The 19,385-nt window shown below is 34.1% G+C and overlaps 1 protein-coding gene across 2 annotated transcripts; it reads left to right on the top strand.

Moving 5' to 3' along the window:
* The first annotated feature begins 150 nt into the window (after window positions 1-150).
* Window positions 151-19,385, top strand: LOC128678172 (uncharacterized protein). Of its 2 annotated transcripts, none has more exons than XM_053759527.2 (17): window positions 151-420; window positions 2,538-2,706; window positions 3,111-3,295; window positions 7,681-7,750; window positions 8,455-8,539; window positions 9,525-9,633; window positions 10,184-10,344; window positions 10,606-10,742; window positions 11,534-11,620; window positions 14,166-14,354; window positions 15,229-15,407; window positions 15,936-16,110; window positions 16,713-17,259; window positions 17,683-17,861; window positions 18,325-18,466; window positions 18,767-18,877; window positions 19,012-19,385. In XM_053759527.2, the coding sequence occupies exons 2-17, from the start codon at window positions 2,560-2,562 to the stop codon at window positions 19,239-19,241; spliced, it is 2,733 nt and encodes a 910-aa protein (XP_053615502.1). In that variant the 5' UTR covers window positions 151-420; window positions 2,538-2,559; the 3' UTR covers window positions 19,242-19,385. The 2 variants fall into 2 exon arrangements, with proteins under 2 accessions (XP_053615502.1, XP_053615503.1); XM_053759528.2 differs by having other exon boundaries at window positions 281-420; window positions 14,187-14,354.

Here is a 19,385-nt window from a genome sequence, read left to right as displayed (position 1 = left end):
TATAAAGTTCTTATATCTGTGGATGGGACATTTATTTACTCAAAATTAATAAATCAAGCTACTACCAATTTGTGTTAAAGTATAGTAGAAAATTGAAAATATTACTATGGCAACAAAATTATCCGCTGTCATTTTCTTGCTTTCATTGTCCTTGTCTCTTGTCTGTCATTTAGATGGTTGTCTTTGGGATCTTTTTACGACTTTGCTTTTATACTCAATTATTTCGCAATTATAAAGATAATTAATTGTTTAAAAGCTACATAATAATATGTTAATACTGCCAAAATAGTGCTAAAGTGTTGTATTCAGAACTCTTCACAATAAGTGACATAATCCCTGCGAGGTATCAAAGTGGATGATGTGATTTTGTGCTTTATTTTGTGGTCTGCATCTATTTTGGACTTGGGTTTCTTTAATAAGGTGCGTGAATTTAGTTATTATCTTTATAATAAACACCACTCATATGTTATTAACAAAATAATTTGGTTGCAATGTTTTTGTAATGATTCAGAAACTAGGCATCTTGAAGTAATTGAGCTCCTAATGTCAAGGTTTCCCTATAAAACAAATGTTTATTGAGTTTCAGTCCTCACATTTTATTCAGACACGGATAATTGTATATCTAATGATAGTTGTTCATTTGGTTAGTTGGCTTCGCTTGTTGGGAAGTAAAAATATTTAAAAAAAACACCATTTAACTTTGAAAGTCAATAAGTAAGGTCACAAAACTGGTTTCATAAGTTACTTATCAAATGATAAAACAAGCTGATAATAAAACACTGTCTACTAACACAGCAAACTTAAATAAGCTAGCTCTTATTTATTTATGTACTATATGTTGTTCACAACATATAGTACATACAGTGTAACAAAAATAACTAAGTGTAAAGTTGGTACTTATAAAAATTTCTTCCATTTTTTAGGCATTTTATCTCTTGTATACTCCACAAAAAAAGATCAATATGACACAATAAACTTAAATATAATGCACATAACATGATAAACATAACATATAATATACAAAATCAGTTTAGTAAGATCACAAATCATATCAATTAATATTTTATTTCTTCATTTTATGTGTACATAGTTACACTAAATATCTTTGATATCCTGTAGTCTATCCAAAATCTGCTCATATCCTGTAAAGACTATGTAGATAATTTACGTTAAAGTTATTTATACAATACTCACTGCACCTCAGGCCTTCGCTCCCATAGGAATTTTGGGATAAAAATACTGTAGGTATGTGTTATTCCAGGTTATATTCTACTTGTGCACCAAATTTCATAGCAATATGTCCAGTAGATTTTATATGAATGAGTAACAAACATACATACAACCTCACAAACTTTTGTATTTACAATATTAGTAAGACTAGCAAAAACTCTCATTATTATCGGAAAACACCATTCTGAGGCAAGAATATCACACCAACAATGAATGTGTACTATAATGATTCAGTTTCACTACACATACTTGTTATATTGTTCAAATTTTCTCACAAGTTATCAGATGCCACAGGTACTATCAATCTCACATTAAGTTCCATCCACAGGATCTCTATGCAATGGTAATAGGGACTTATTTGCAATGAATTTCGGAAGTTGATGTTCTATTGACTGTACTATCATTTGTTGAAATGTTGCACTATGAGTGAAAGTCGCATTAACATGTTAATTGGGTTTTGAAATAGCAAATATATTGACATTGTATTTTATTAAAACAATTGTGAACACAGTTTATTGTTGAAAATAGATTTCAAGTAGCAAGGAAATTTTGTTAATTGCACAAAATGTGTTAAAGAAATTTCACAAAAACAGTAAGTACCTACCTATTCAGAGAATAAATCTAAAAATAAATTATAAATACCTATCTATATATTATTAAATTTGGCTGTTACAAGTAAATAATAACATATTAACTGCAAACTTCTAAAAGCAACTAACCCTTAGTTATTTATAATATATAACAATAATAACCTATTGCTTTAGAAATGTAAATATATAAACATCAACATTTAAAACAATACTGTGCAGTGATGTCATGTCTAAAGAATATGTTTTAGGTAAGTGACCCATAATTATGAATATGAGTTGATAGTTTATTCTCCTAGAACCTATGTTCTCTCTCTTTCATCCTCGGCCATGACGTCCCAAGCACAAAAAAAAACCCACATAAAAATATTAAACTATTAAATTTTGAAGATTTGGCTTTGGTTCTCTGTAAATACTCTTTCTCTCTTCCAGTCATTTCATTTGAAGCTGTGGCACTGTGAAAGTCCGGGTCATGATAAAAAATAAATCCTAGAAGATAACCTATCTTTAGTAGCTGATAGACAATCATAGCATTCCCAAAGAGGGTTAAAGTCAGGCAGGCGACGTAAATAATGTTGCCTGTCTTTATGCTAACTCATGGCTTCATGGTGTCACAGCCTCAAATAAAACTGGTAACACGCGAAGATGAGAGAGAGATTCTGACCAAAAAGTTTTCTAACTACCAAATAAGTTGAACCAACTAACTGACCAAAATACCAGGCACACAAATGCTGAAACAACCATGAGTTGGCTTCGGACGACGTCGCTGTCATTCGCCAGGCAGCTCTCCCGGAGTCTGGACCCTCGGCATGACTATGAGCCGCAAGCCTGTTATAACTCATTCTGCAAGCATTGGCAGCAAGCCAACGATATTATAAACAAGTCCCAGGTACTAATCAGTTACTTCTATGCTAATAATATTTAAAGGGGAAGTGTTCAACTTATTTCCGAAATCCTTTCACAAGCAGAAAGCTAAAATTTTCCTGCATTGGGAGAATTTTCAGATAATAGTATTTTATACTAATGTAACTAGGATTGCCGACGATTGTGCGAAGTGGAGCCGAAGAAATAGGAAAGCGGCCTTTGGGTTCCGATTTGATGGGGAAGTAACCGGGAAAACGCTCAGATGAGAGAGAGAGAGTAAAACTAAGCGTTTTTACTCTGCAATGAGGACAATTGAAGACCTTTTATGCCATTTTATCAATTTATGTGAAATGTATGTTAATTGTAGCTCCACAGCTGCTCTCATATTATTTTTCTAATTATTCAAAGTATATATATATTTATTTTCAGCCACAACATCTCCACGATGACGTCCTAGGCGTGGTGAACCATTTGGAGCAGTTGGCGACCCTGTTGGTCCTAGAAGCGCGCGCGAGGGAAATCAACACTCTGACACAGCAGGCGACGTGTCTTGAGCATCTGTTGACTGAGAACTTGTTGGATAAGCTGTACGAATGGGCTGTGTGTACTGGCAAGTTAGTATTTTTTTAATTCTTCTTTTTTTCCAGTATTAGTTTGGTAATACAACCCCAGAAAGAAAGAAAAGGCAGAACCCAAGCGGGAACAAGTGGAGATGAGAGTTTAGTACATTTATACATGTTTATAGTTTAGTACTTACTTACATGCAGGTTTTTTCATTAATACGAGTGCCTCATGCAAAGAGCTGCACTTCAATCACAGACTTTTTAGAAAGTAGGCACATTTTTTTTCTTTATCTCAAAATGGAATAGAATATACTTCATTTACGAAACACTGAAGATATAAGAATAAGAATAAAATAATACAAACATATGTCAGTAAAGAAGTGACGTCTCAGTGTTACGCTTGAAAATATTTATTTTGGAATAATATTTTCCAAATTAATATTGATATATTATTTTATATTTGATTGAGTATGTATTTAATGTGTACCAGTTACTCTCTGTCTATATTTGTGGACCACTCATAAAAAAAATATTTAATTCAAAACTGAAAATATAAAGATATAACTTCTTTTTCGATGTCAGTTTTTTTAAAGTATAATGTGGTATATTAGCATCGGAGTTTTGCTTCACCTCACGTTGACTTTCATCACATTTTTTTCTATGTTGCCGAATAATTTATACGTCTCGTTAATTTGTCTTGCTGATTTTTGTATTTATTTTTAACATTTCATATCTTTCACTTTTAAATAAGACCTAATTACGAAACTTTTAGGTGCTAATGTGTTTATGTTTTTAATTATTTTTTTTTTTCTGGTAAGAAAATAAATAGTTTGATTTTTAAAAAATATATAAAACAAGAAAATTGATAGAATGTAAACCAGGTGAAGGCAAGTAACTGCCATAGATAATAAATGAATACGTTTTGTTAGTTTATACATATAATCAAGGAAAAAATATATAATTGTTAAATATTTACTTTCATCATCATATCGAGTGTGTTATTGCTAACACTAGTGTCAGATTTTATTCAACTCGCCTAAAGGAATCTGACATGACTTACAACTTCTTACCGCCATCACACTAGTGAACTAAATTGTCCACCAGTGAGCAGGTTTCCTCACCATGTTTTCCTTCACCGGAAGAAAGTGGTAGTCTATGAAAACTACTATATACATAAGATGAGTCAGATTGGTATACAAAGTCATATGGCACGAGTAGGATACGAACCTCAGACCTTTCGATCCACAGTCGGGCGTCTTAACCAATACACCACCACCACAATATTTACTTTAATACTAGCACTTGCCCGCGTTTCTGCTCTACAGTACGTAATTTAAATGAAAGGTAAACTTTAAAAAGTAGGTAGGTACTTAATACATATGAAACACTATATTATGACGTAGATACCTACTGATACTAAAAGCGTAGTGTGGTTTAAAAAAGACGAGACGGTTGAATACCAATTAATTAAACAACTCTCCGCGCGTTTAAGATTACATTAGTCATCCGACCGCAGTATAAAGCACTAATTGTTTGCATAATTAATTAAAATTGTGCTGCGCAGAATTCTAATGACCAGTCTTACGATATGGCGATCAATTTATATCTATATTATGTACCAAAATTATGTCTTAAAAAGGCAGACTTGTATACTAGCGCCAACATCACATTTTTATCAATTTTTAAATTGGTCATCTGATTAAAAATGAAATTATTTAAAAAAATAAGAAGGTACTAATCTATACAAAATATATACTAAATGTTTATTAAAAAGTATTATAGTTTTCATCGTACAATTTAATAATAAGTACACGGTTTTTGGTTGTCACTGTTTCCGTTTTTGCAAATTGTGGCAACTGTCTCCAATAGAAAATTATAAAACAATCTAATATATCCTTTATATATTGTAGTATAAATTGTATAGATTTTTTTTAATTTCGCGAAATTGATAAAATATTAATGGTTGTTGGTTTTGTCATATCGTATTTTGCCTGTTAGTGCTGGCCAGTGCTATATTTTTCAGGGCAGTAATATCAATGAAAAGACACAAATTTGGTACAGAATAGTATGATACACGTTCCTTACGTCTAATATTAAGAGCTATGTGACTTTGTATAATTCATGCGTGAAGGCCTATATTTGCATAGACAGTTTTCGTTTATTGTAATCATTTTCTCCAATAAACCAATGGTGGTTTAGATTATTTGGCGTATTTTCCTCAAAAGGAGAATTTATTTATGTTCGCTTATACACATTACACAACTGCGGCTGTCGCTGATTCATCGAATACCTATTTTTTTATTTGTTCAGTTTGCTTTTTTTTAGTTTTAACTATTATTAATTTTATTTAAATATATCAGTATGTTTACTCCTTGAACTAGATACACCCGGGTTATCCATAACTTTGGAACCCTATTTCTATCTCCGATTTGTTTATATTTGTTACAAGAATTCTCTCATTCTTCTCTCAGAAAAGTTTATGAATAGAATAAAATACCTACACTTGCTTTCGTGATGACATAGTCTGAATAAATGCGTTCTTATCAGTAGTAACAAAACGTGTGTAAACACAAATTGCAATGCTTTATTTAATGTCGTGTTTCTATTATCGGTTTTCCTGTTGAATCATAGTAAATTATTAAGAATCACACCTAAATATGTATTTAAAAAATCCGTTTGTTTCTCGTAAACTACTTAGGGAACAAATGTCTGGCCACGTTTTCGTCCTGGCAGGGCAAACCTTAAAAGTGCTGGCTTGATGTCGTCAAACCCCTTTGACATATCATATACTCATATCCCCATATGAGTGACAAAGGTCTGACAAATAAAGAAAAGCCTTAGACCATTTGAAGTGAATAAGAAAACGTAGGAAAGCGGACTCCAGGCTTTGCAGTTGAGACTCATCTTGTCTCACTAAATTAAAGGAATATTAATAATATCATTACTCACTGAAAGGCATGACTTTTAGCTATGAAATTGAGATAAGCTAGTTGCAATATAAATCATTTTAAATGTATAAAGGGTCAGCAATATAGGTCCGTTATCATTTTTCAAATTTAAACAAAAGCAAAATTAATTTTATTATATTTAAAAAATAATTTACATACACTGGGGTAATGTTATTATTAATTTTAGAAATGTTTCCTTAAAAAAAAAGAGGGATTGTTCTGACAGCGCAGCAGCAGTCAAAACGCTTGTAGGAATGACTAAATTATAATATCTGTCATCGATTTATTTTCAAAAGCTAATTATTTTCTCCATTGTTTTATATACGCTGTGTAATGTTATCAGCAGCGAGAAGTCATATCGTACGTTATCAATCAGTATTTAATCAGCCATTTAAAAAATATTGATTTCATTGCATTGTGAACTGATTGCTAAATAAATATGGCAGTGTCGATATCAATATGGCGTCTTATCTGATAACATATTCCATGTCTAGTTAATTACATTTTGTGTAAAAAATATTCTATCCTCAGTCAACACTTCTCATATGAATGTATGGTTCTATACTAATATTATAAAGAGGAAAGATTTATATTTTTGTTTGTACCGGATAAATTCCAAAACTACTGGACCCATTTTATGAAACTTAACACAAAGATAGAACAGACCTTAAGGAGTAATATGTAATTTATAGTCTTGATAAAACGTTATTACTTTTTTAATCGATGTAAACACGAAACATTATGAACTTTTAAAGTGGGTCATTCTGTCGATACGTTATATTTAGCATCCATTCAGTCTTAATTAATGTTTGTTATTATATGTTACAAAGTTAGTATGTCACGGTGTTAAAAGTAATAGATTATCTAAAAATGGTAAATTTTAATTATGTAAGTGAATATTTTTTAAACATGGTGGCATTCTGTTGATTCCATCGGGGACATATTTTAAGCTCAAATTATTAAATTGACGTCAGGCAGGCGGTCGGTTGTGAAATCACAGCCGAATCGTCAGTTTTATAAGGTTTTTACGTTATACGCCAGGCTTTGCGGCGTCACAGCCATGCAACCGGTAAGCTGTGAAGATAGTAGATAGGTTATTCATCCTGGAAGTCAAACCACACGGTTTGACTTCCAGGATGAAGATAGAAATACGTTTTACAAGAGGTAGACCTTTCAGAGGAGACTGCAGTCTCATCTATTTCTGCCGCCAAACAACTTGCATTGTTGTTTTATTCTAAGCATTACATAAAATGGTACTGTGGCAAAAGACCCTGTGTTCTAGACACAAACAAAAAAAGCCTCTGGCTCCCAGTCATTCAACAGTTCACAAACACAAAGTAGGCAACACGCTTGTGGCACCTATGGTGTTTCAGGCGTCTATAGGTCACGGTCAAAACACTTCTTATAAAGTTAGACGTATGCCTGTTTGTCTACATGGCAGTAATAGAATATTTATTTTTTGTTTATTGAATAATTTTATTGTTGCAGATATGAAAATGCCGTACGTTTGGAGCAACTGAAGCTGTTCGGTACCCTCGTCAGCCATTACAGTTCACTGGTAACTCTACTTTTTCAACTTACACATTACTTAATTAACATTACAAACATTTTGCTCGCCAAAACTTAGATTGGAATAAACAAAATATTGATCGATGCGTTGAAAATGTTAATGTCATAGCAAATTTTGTTGCAATGAAAGCGCACGCGAATAATGGAGAGTTTTCACGATAATTTCGTAAGGAGCCAAAGGAAAAGTTCGCGTTTATCCCTATTATACTGGTACATGCTATGATCCGATATGCATACTTATAACATGATTGATAAGTTGTATAAAAATATTTTAAAATTTTATTTATCAATTTACACGTGTTTTTCGAAATAAAATATCATTTATCTTTATCTTTGTTGACTATCAGATCTTCTTATTTTAGAGCATTTTATGGTCTTGTCGGTGCAGTATTCGTCACACCTCTTTATTCTGGACTTTATTTGAAAGTGTCTGTCTAGGAATATAAAATCATAAAAGCTTTGATTTTAAATTAACTTCCTGTGAGACCTTTTACATTGAAGGTACAGTCAACTCTCAGATCTCTATGCCGCGGTAATAGAGGGTAAATTTGCAATGAATTTGTGAATTTAAATAGGTTGATGTGTAATAGTACTATTTTTTAGAATTGGTGTATAAACAGACATTATTTGTTATTTAAACTTGTTTTTTTTTTTATTATTTATTTAATCATATTGTCCGGGTCATGATTGCAGGTGATAGCAGCTGAACCATTTATAAGGCCGCTGCTTAAACTGTTAAGTGGATTTAGAAATGAATTACCTCCGCAGAACTTGGAAAGTGAGTACATAACGATTAAATTAATATATATTAATTAAAAATAAATATACTAATCGGTCTTAAAGGTCTTCGAAGTAGACCACGAACGAGATGGCGGAAATTTGCAGCGTAGTTGGCAACCAACGGGTCAAGACAAACCACCAGTCTACTTTACCAGCCCCTGCACAAAAGATTCCCATCTCAAATATTATATGTGATATCTCCCATTCGCCGTGATTATCTCTCAAACGAAATATTTCATAGGTTTAATTTGAGCCGATGGCCGGTTCTGTAGGATCTTGTCTGAGTATATATTATAAATAAAAATACTCGGTATTTGACGAAGATTGTTTATTTAGGGCTGGTAAATCACGAGCAATACATTTAAAATACCAACAGCTAAGAATCGTCGATGACAGCATTTGTTTTTTAAAGAAAAGAAACATCGCGCAGGCGCGAGCTCGTCGTCACAGCGCATGCGCGTAGACAGGTTCCATTAACAAAATGCATGACATACGCCCTAGTCAATGTCAACAACAATAAATCGTATAATCAGCTTGTTCGTGTGTATGTATACGTATACCTTTGTAACGAGACACCGTCATATCCTATGTCTAGCCGCAATACAATAAAATACTCACGCGCTTGTGCGCAGTGGTTAATACTTTCAATACATAACTGTTACTTTAAATATAGGTTCAGTTGTATTTTGTAGTCATTATGTTTGTCGTAAAAACCTACTACTCAGTTCCTGCACGTCCCGATCGGACTGCGATCATATTGTTGTTCAACTTTATTATATCCTGCCTGGAAGGAAGACAGTGGTAATAATCTCACCAAAAATTGAACCTTCGGTAATAAAGTTTAAAATGGCATTAGTGTTCAAATGAAATAGACTGGGAAATGTATGGAATTCTTCTATCTCAGATTTGTTTTCGTTGACTTGAGTGAATGAGATCCGTTTTTTAAATAGATAACGTAATTAAAATGTCGTTTATTATTTCAGGTCAATTAGTGACTGTACTGAACCAGCTATGCGTCGCTCTTATGCAGAATATAAAGTTCATCGACCTTTTCTTCTTGATGACGCACACGCAAAATGGATCACAAGCAGAGTAAGTATCTTTCTTATCGAGTGCGTTATTGCAACTCAATTTATGTATTTGTAAATCAACGTATTTCATATCTTTCGTATTCTGAGCATAAATTTGAAAGTAAATTTTACTTACTAAAAATCAATAAAGCAGGGTTAATTAATACTATCAAGTAGAATTACATAAAATTAATTATGAATATTTTTATTATGTATTTTTTTAAATCACTTCATACAAATTATCGAATTTAAGTAGGTTAATATATTTTTAATAAATACATTAATGGAGTCACTAAATACACTCTACCTTATTGTATTTGAAGAGCGTGTCCCCGAAAAAGTCTAGGGATTCTACCGCTCTTACTCTTATCGTATTCCTAGCGTAGCAAGTGCGAACATTCCTAGCGTAGCAAGTGCGAACATTCCTAGCGTAGCAAGTGCGAACATTCCTAGCGTAGAAAGTGCGAACATTCTTAGCGTAGCAAGTGTGAACAGTCGGGGGAACGAACAAACACGGACTTCTAAAACAGCCGTGTGTCCGCGGACGTGTTAAATGGTTTATGATGTTGCAGGTTCATAATAGTCAGATTGTTACTGTCTTCCGTGCATCGAGAGGGTAGCACGGGATCCGCAGCACGGGACGCACTACTGCTGTGCGCCAACATGTCCTCCAGGTGTCCTCAGCTGGCAGAGTACATGCTGCAGGGGAACACGTGTCCCATCCTGGCCACTGGTTCGTATTCTTTTCGAGTGTGTTATTGGTGGTGTCATAATGTGTCTGATGGTCTCAGATATTATTCAAGTCGCCTTAAAAGTGCTGAGTTTTTACGTGATGCGCGAACAAATATACATACAGACAGATGAAAATAAAAAAAAAATAATGTTTTGACTTTCATAAAGATTATTTTCTTTTATATTTGCCTAAGTATAGTACATATGTATAATAAATACACATTACATTACAGTTTTATTATATGTAGATAAACCTTCACAGGTCTGAGTGGATTGTATTCCCTCCTACCAAGGACATTGCACGAGAAGATCCACAGACTTACCCCGGACGATGTGAACCACGTGCACAAACTGACTCTGTTCATTGATTCGTTGGAGTTCTGCAATGCGGTGGCTCAGGTATGACTACATTTATGGCACACAGTGTTGTGTTTCAGTTACGAATGGTCTTTCGATAGAGTATCGATAGTTGAATATAAAGCAATAGTGTAAATAGCTTAGAATAGGGAAATACGACTGCTAGTTTGAAAATGCATTAATCATTCAGTTCTATCGGTATCGATGGTATCGACATTAGTATCGATTGATTGTTCTAGTCTACTATACTACTATCGACAATTTATTATTCCGTACTATTGATAGTGTTTCATCTCTCTAAACCTGGCGATGTTGTCACATTTACACTATACGATATGCTTGTTGGTGGATACCATTTCCATCTATATTCTGTCATCGATTTTACTTGTACGACACAACCGAACATATCTAATTCTTTTTTAAAGCTTATTTTATCATAAATGTCAAAATGTACAGTTTAAAAACCGCTTGCAAATCTATAGTATTAATGTCATCGTAAATTTGTTAATGTGAAACAATGTGCCTTTGTTGTGGCGCTTGCGCAATTGAAGAAGTTAATAGTCAGTGGATTGCAAATACTAGAACCGGTGTTCAAAATTGGAAATCAATTAGAAGCTGTCATTTTCTTGTCAAATTTATTCAACAGTAGCGACGCTCTTACCGACCCAGATAAGTTTGCTCCTCTGCAGATTATATAACCCCAACCAGACATACAAGTCTTAATTTATTTTCAACCATAACCTAAAGCAACTGATATCATTAATTATGCCAGTGCAAAATGAACTTTATTCTAAGTAGTTAAGGTAACTAATATATTAATTCATCCCCTTCAGGTCGCCCACCCATCCATCAAAAAACACCTGCTAGATCTTCTGTATCAAGGCTTCTTGGTGCCCGTAATGGGTCCTGCATTACTACAGGTAAGTTTGTATACGCTTTGTGTGACCACGACTAAGTGTGGGGCGAGGATGTGGGTTATCATTCGTAAATAGGCAGATTGTGTTTAAATAAAAGAGCTATTATTGTCCCATGCTGGGCAAAAACTCGTATATTCTCCTACTTTCTTTTCTATTTGTAAAACAAATATGCAATGTGTTGTAAAAAAAAATAATTATTTTTACAACACATATTGCATTTTTTTTTTAAACTTATCTATATATATAAAACTCTTCCGTTACTGAGTGACTGACTGACTGACAGACAATGCACAGCCTAAACTACTGGGCATAGAAAGCTGAAATTTTGTGTGTCCCTAGGACAGTGTAGGGGAGCACTTAGAAGGGATTTCCTGAAATTCCCACGGGAAACGGTATTTGTTCACAAATGAAGTTGTGGGCAAAGGCTTTTACGTAATTAGCTACACAAATATCTATGATACTTTCTGCCTATTGCGATATATATGCTATATAAAGACGGGATTCGAGCTATAGTGCTGCTATTTACTAATACAAAATTTATATTGGAAATGTACTGTGCCTCCTTTGTACGCAAAAGGAACTACTGATTTTGCCTTATAAAATTTGACCATGGCGATAAATTTTTTCACGAATATTCGTGCTAACCCGTAATTCGGTAATATCATTTTAACAGCACTATAAATTGAATTTCGTAATAATATTATTGTCTTGTCATTTTTATACTGTTTTATTATTTGTTAGTCTTGATGATGATAAATAAGCAATAAAAAAATTAAACAATACGTTTTTTATGCGATAACTTTCAATTTGTAGCTGTGATAAAAATACCCATACGAATATGTTTTACTCTAATTAATATTATCATAATTGTAATTTAATTATTGAATAGTAAGATAATAATAAATAACACAATTTACTAATTTTCTTGCAGTACTGGCAGGTGAAGAATAACAATAGATAAGATTTATACAGTTTAATTATAACAATATAGCACTGTTTTTTACTATCGCAGCCCACCGTGACTCGAAGACTCAGTCTCAGTGAAATTCATTAATATTAATAAAAAAAAATACACATAAGTATTTTTATGACCTTAAGTGATAACAACAACCTTGAAATCTTCTAGTTGCTGTGGAATATTAAAAAAAAAACAATTTACATGCAATACTTAGTGCACCATATTATCTCATTGCGTAAAAAATTGGACATTTATTTCCGGTTATTATTTCTTTGCGACGAAAAGTCAAAATTATAAAGTTCAGTTACAGTTTAATACGTTTAAAAACACTTGCCATCTATTAGACGTATTACAATACACATCTAAGGCCTTAGTGCGGGTTTGAATTTCACTTTCGAATCTATTCGAAGTGAGACGCAGCGAATCAATCACATTGCAGTGTGGTTGTCGTTGCGTCACACTTCGAATGAATTCGATAGTGAGAAGTGAAATGCAAACCCGCACTATGCCCTCTGTGGTATTATATCTGGTTGAGTGTTTGAAGGTATTAAAAACGTAGGTTGATTACGTTCCATTTTCACTTTCATTACAAAACACTGATGCTCTAAAAGTAGTGTGCGCAGCCAGCTTATAAAGAGTGACAGTTGTTTTGTATTTACTGTATATTTTTAATAAAATGTTTTATTTAAAACAGTTTATTGAAGTTATTCCAACTATTTTCAAACAATGATATTCGTCTATTTAACAATGGAATTAAATATTTTTGAAAATGGAACGTAATTTCTAAAAAAGAAACATCACGGGCTTTCATTGCACGCACGGGATTGGAGCACATTTGGATCACGGCAAATGGTTCAGCGGTTAAGTGACAGTGAGTGTTTTTTTACTCTGTGTTCTGGGTGTTAAGGTCGCAATCAGCTTGCTACGTTTTTGCCTCTTTGTCATTCGCTTTTCTCATTCCTTTTGTGTGTGTGTGTGTGTTTTACACTATTTGGTGATTTGTTTTTGGTTCTTATGGATATAAGGTAATGTTAACTAATTACTAAGTCAATTTCTAATCACACTTTCACAATTTAAATTCTTCAACAAATGTTTGGTATCACATTTAATCTTCATGTCTATCCAGAAGGGTATTCAGCACTATTTTGATGCTCTGGGTGTTTTTATTATCATTTCACCTAAACTTAACTCTTGAACTTACACAACGAAATTTTCTAAGATTTTCTTTTCAAACAATTGTTATATTACGATTTGCATTAAGTTTTATATAATTATGTCCTATTGTCTTAGGATATCTCGGAGTCTTTCATATTTTGATATCAAGTATAGTACCTACAGGTAAACAAAACATCAGTCATTGTAAACAGTGTGTAAAGTATCATCTTAACACGTGTAACAATCCATCAGATCTAAAACTTGCAAACCACTAAATAATCTTAACAAGTTAAAAGCAATCCTACCAAATGGAAAACACTCTTCAACATTCGCATTTCTTCCGCAAAGCGTACATCCTGAACTTGATAAATTATCTGTCACTGAACCGCAAAATCCCGTCCGTACAAGCCATACTAACGCGCAACACGCTCGTAGACAAAACCGGGGCCGTTGCAGAGTGGCGCTAGTGAGCAGACGGCGGCAATGGCGTACTTGGAGTTGGTCCTTCGGTGCGTGACTAAGAGGGGATTGTTACGCGCCGTGTTGCATTTCCTGTTCGTGTACGAGTATGATGGCGTGAGGGTCGTCGATGTGCTGCTGAGGAGACTCGACGGGAGTTTGCAGGTTGGTGTCGTGTTTTTGTGGTTCCGTCCTAGTGGCTTCCCGTAGATTTTGTGCGACTAAGGGACACAAAGACTTGTCATCTGTCAGGCAACAATACCATTCCCAAGGAGGGCTGATCTCAGACAGACGGCCGCTTGTATATTCACCGCTGATCCGCCAAATTTTAAATTTATTTTTCACGCTGACTGGCTTCGCGGCGTCACAACTCTGGTTGAAAACGGGAATACGGAAATATGAGACATAGTATATTTTGTCTCGTTCCGTTAATATAAAATATTGTAAAGTGCGATAGTGACAAAATATATTTCAACTTTTTTACGAAATTTATTTCTAATTTTTAATTTATTTAAAAAATATTTTATCACATTTTTTTTATTTCGATCAATTAGTGTATTATTATTATTTTTTATTTTTATTTAATGGGGTCAACAAACAGTTTTACACAAAATTAAGCTTATGAAATAAAACACTTATACACATAGTTATATGAAAAACCAATACCGTTAACCACAGTTTACCAAAAGAAGTTGAGAGCTTACACTATCCGGTATTATACTACTATATACTATATATTATATTTATACATACAAAACCTATTTATTTATTTTTGTTTTTAGGGTTCCGTACCCAAAGGGTAAAACGGGACCTATTACTAAGTTTTTAATACAAATGAAATAGAAAAGAAATTAACTCACCACTTAGGTGGATAATACCTGAATTTTAGTATTGACTAGCTTTTTGAAGGAACTAACTCGTGTTGAAAATATGTCAATGTCCTTAAAGTACTTGTTAAATAAGTCACATAAACGATACATGGGAGCTCGTTTGCTTTATTATTAAAAACAATATAAATAACATTAACAAATGATTTCAGTTATCACTAGTCTCCTTATCTCTAATGGAAACGCTCATCAATCTCAACTGTGAAGACGTGATGATCGAGCTGATCTACAAGCACATACTCAACGGTCAGCATATCATGATGTCACACAAGCACAAGATATCCGACCCGGAACCCTACAGAGAAGCTGCCGTGGCATTTCTAAGCTTAAGGTACCTAATGATCTGTTAGTCTTCATGCCATTTATTAATGAAAGATGATATTTTTTAACCTATTTTGCTTCCCACTTGTAGACACAGAAAGCTCTGTTATATAGCTCTATAGCTTTCGAAATATCTAGGTATATACCCCGTCATTATCCTTATCCTATTATATTAGGTATATCCTTATTGTATTGGGTATAAACCAGTAAAAGTAGAATAAGTTGTGACTTACATATTATAAAAATAAGTCCCCCTATCGTTTCTATCTGTATGAACGCGATAAACTTAAAAACTATTGGACGGATTTTTGTACGGTTTCGGTTCACCAATGGATCTGTGATTACCCGAGCAAACCCGGGTAAAACCATCACAAATCATCTGTCGAATCTACAACTGTATAATATAAACATTTAAACTTTATGACGGGCCGGCCTGACGTTAACCATCAATATTACGTAAGATAGCAAAGTGTAATAATTATTAATACAAGTAATTATATGAGAAAGATAAACTAAAATGTATATTTTTTTATTTAAGCCCTAGATGCTGTCATCGGCCGTTGGAAAAAACGAAGATTTGGGTGGATGACTTAGCCTTGACTGGTAGAAGGGTGTTGGATTTCAAAAGGGAAGATGACATGAGAAGGATCAATGGATTCAACGAAGACATTGTTATGAGCAATCTAGTCCAGGAGGTTAAGTTTAATTATGGGGTAAGATTTTGTTATTACTTTTTTGTTTCATTTATTTATTTGTTTAAAGTATCTTGCACTCTAAACATTAACAACATGATATATAAAAGATAAATTTAATGCTAAACATTGTCTGCCAGTCTAGTCTTTGTTTAAATGTTATATTTCTTCCATTTTCCTAGTTAAAATTCAAATTCAAATCATTTATTCAGAAATTAGATCTTCACAGGCACTTTTTCTCGTCAATTTTTATATTTATAGTTATTTCTCACAAGCTACAAACTACTGGTATTAACTACTAGTAAATTATTGAATGTTTTATTATCGAATAATGCGCAGTATTCTCATGAGATTTTCTTAAAACGTGTTTGACTTATAAATAATAATAATTTAGATGTACGATCTGATTAAAAAAATATACTCAATATACTTTGGTATCGATCGCGCAATAGAAATAGATGCATGCATGTAAAAGAAAGAGAAATATCGATTTATTTTTCAATCCTACATATATAGTTGCAGGATGCAAGTTGCGCTAGTGTAGGTATGTTGTTGTGTTATGTTGCGCGACATATTGTGTACATTGATTAGGCACTTTTATATCACATTCAATTTGCTTTCAGAACCCAAATGAAACACTAATCGGCAACTACCACGCGTATCTATGCGATGCAAGATTCGAAATTGTGTCCCGAACGATCGCGTGCCTCGACTGGTCGTCGAAATATGACTCCATTCCGTCCCCGAAGCGAGAAACGAATAACAACAAAGAAAGAGACCAAGAAACACAAGTCAAAGAGTTGGACAGCCTAATTTCCTGCACCAGCGGATACGACACGTTAAAAACTAGTGATACCTCAGAAAAGGAACCTCACAGTTTGACGTCGCTGAATGAGAATGAAGAGAAACAAGAGAAAGAGATTGACTTCGAAGAAAAGATCGAAAAAGATGTTACCGATAGTGTTAGTGTAAACTCAGTGAATGATGAAGAGAAAAATGACGTTAGTGAATTTGAAAGTGATTATGACAGTTTTAGGTTTAAGGAGTCGGAAGACGAAGGTTTTGCCGAAGAATCGTTCATGAAGAGTATTAAAGATGTTGATGCGCAGGAGTTTGATAATGAAGTGCCTTTAGTGAGGAGTTGGAGGGCCAGTGCTGAATCAGTAATCGGTGAGACATTTGTACATTCCCATAAACTAGTGGCCAGTCCCGGCTTTGCTCGGGTGAAAAGTAAATTGTGCTTCTAATGGATTTTGTTAGATACTATTGTTGTTTATATGGAAACTCATTATTGCAAAAAACTCATACAAAGAAAGTAAGAAAGCAGTAAAAAGAAAAAGATATAATTCATCCACTATACAAAACAGTCACAAATTTATACAAGGATTTTGGTGACCTCCGATTTCTTTTTAGTAAATTGTGGCAACTGTTTTTTTTTATTTATTAATATGTACTAAAATAAAAATGCTTACGATTTTACCATTTTCATGTACCCAAAAACGTATGCAAATATTTATATTATGTAACACATATTGTGTGTGTGTGCGGCATTTGTATGTTTAATAGACTTTCTAATAAAATTAATTCTAATAGGCCCCCTACTCAGCTGCCTTCTGAAGAAGTCCTCGATGCTGCTGGAATCGGATCTGCGCAGCAACTTCCTGGTGACTAGCGTGGTCTGCAAGCTATCGTCGCTGCCCACCCCGCTGCTCACGTCGCTGCTGCTGTGTCCAGCCATGGCCTTACAGCCGAACGTGCCTTCTTTGTTCCAAGTAAGCGTAGTATAGTCATGAAGCTGTAGAGAATACTGGAGCTAGTACTCTTAAAAGTATTTTCACGCCCGGTACATTAGCAAGAGATGAAGGTAGGCTGGGTCTCTCACATCCTCCATATTAGAATTTGATAGCGCGTTCGGAGCTATCTCAAGGGCTGTAGCTTTTCGGAAAAAAAAAAAAACTTTTTTTTTTCAAAAATGAAATTTTTTACAGTCTGGAGCCGTTCCTGGTTGCGCAATCAGGTTATGAATCATGACCTGATTGCGCAACCATATATAGTTAAACTAAACGTGTGTACCAAATTTCAGCTCAATCGGTTGAGGATATCTGCTTCAGAATTGAGTTGCAAGTTCCACCCGAAACATAGTGATAACAGTGACATATTGCAAGTTAAATAAAAGCTTGTAAAATGTCACTCATCTCAATAACTGTATGAATCTCATTCGACTCTTGTCAACAGATCCTCAGCAAATTGAAAGAAGAGCTGGACGAGTTGACGAACGCGTTGGAGAACATCGACGACTTGGTCGACAAGGCGAGAGTTTTCCTCATCCAACGAGAGATGGCGCTAGTAAAGTCTAGGGTTCCTGCTAGTGAGGAGAGTAAGTCGTTGCTCTTTACAATTATATATTTATAATAATTGAATATTTATAAATATATGTTTTAATAGCTTTTGCCCGCGGCTTCGCCCGCGTGATTTTATCTGATTTTCACCCCCCATTATAGTAATTTGGGGGTTAATTTTTGGAAAAAATGTTGCCAATATTTGAACAGGTGTCTTTAACTACATGCATAGAAAATTTTATCAAAATCGGTTTAGCTTATCAGTAAAACAGATTACGTCCAAATTTATTAAAATAAACCAAATCTTCGCTTATATAAATTATTTACATTTTTCTCAGACCACCCAGAGACACCGCCCAAGCCCGAAGAGTCTCCATTTCGTCGAATGGAGTCAAAACGCCGTAGTATATCCACTAGCTTGTCCAACATGTTCGGCAGACGGTCCTCTAGTAAGTATTCACATACATATTAATTTACTATATACATACATATTATTTTTGAGGCGGTATAAGTTTATTTTACTAATTATCACATGTAAATGATTGTTTTTCTAATCAATGTCAATGTCTTATTTTGTCTACAGATTCATCACAACACAGCCCGCACAGTATAACGACCTACCACGCTAGTCCACAAAAACGGCTAATATTCACACAAGAAGAGTATTGGAACCAATCCATCACTCTTCGTTCAGTACTAAACGCGGTGATCCTAGACGAATGGGTCAAAGAACTAGCCGCTTTGTGTGAAGAACACGCAATAAGACTTTCAACGAACGAAGACCATTCCTATATACGGTCTGTGGCATTATGACTGCGTGCCAACGCCGCAGGCGGATTTAAAAAAGTAACAGTGGCACAAGGGCCGATTGATACTTTCGTGTGATATTTAAATTCGGAACGTATTTACTGGCTGGTAAGAAAAATCAAAAAATGAATAATAATATTGTTCGCAGAA

The sequence above is a fragment of the Plodia interpunctella genome, chromosome 19 (assembly GCF_027563975.2).
Source record: "Plodia interpunctella isolate USDA-ARS_2022_Savannah chromosome 19, ilPloInte3.2, whole genome shotgun sequence".
Classification (NCBI taxonomy): Eukaryota; Metazoa; Arthropoda; class Insecta; order Lepidoptera; family Pyralidae; genus Plodia; species Plodia interpunctella.
This window is presented reverse-complemented; position numbering and strand designations above follow the sequence as displayed.

Coding starts and splice junctions, on each gene's coding strand:
- LOC128678172 (XM_053759527.2), top strand. CDS start 2,560: ATGAGTTGGCTTCGGACGACGTCGCTGTCATTCGCCAGGCAGCTCTCC. Junction 8,540..9,524: donor ACCTCCGCAGAACTTGGAAA/GTGAGTACATAA, acceptor TTATTATTTCAG/GTCAATTAGTGACTGTACTG. Junction 11,621..14,165: donor TGGGTCCTGCATTACTACAG/GTAAGTTTGTAT, acceptor ACACGCTCGTAG/ACAAAACCGGGGCCGTTGCA.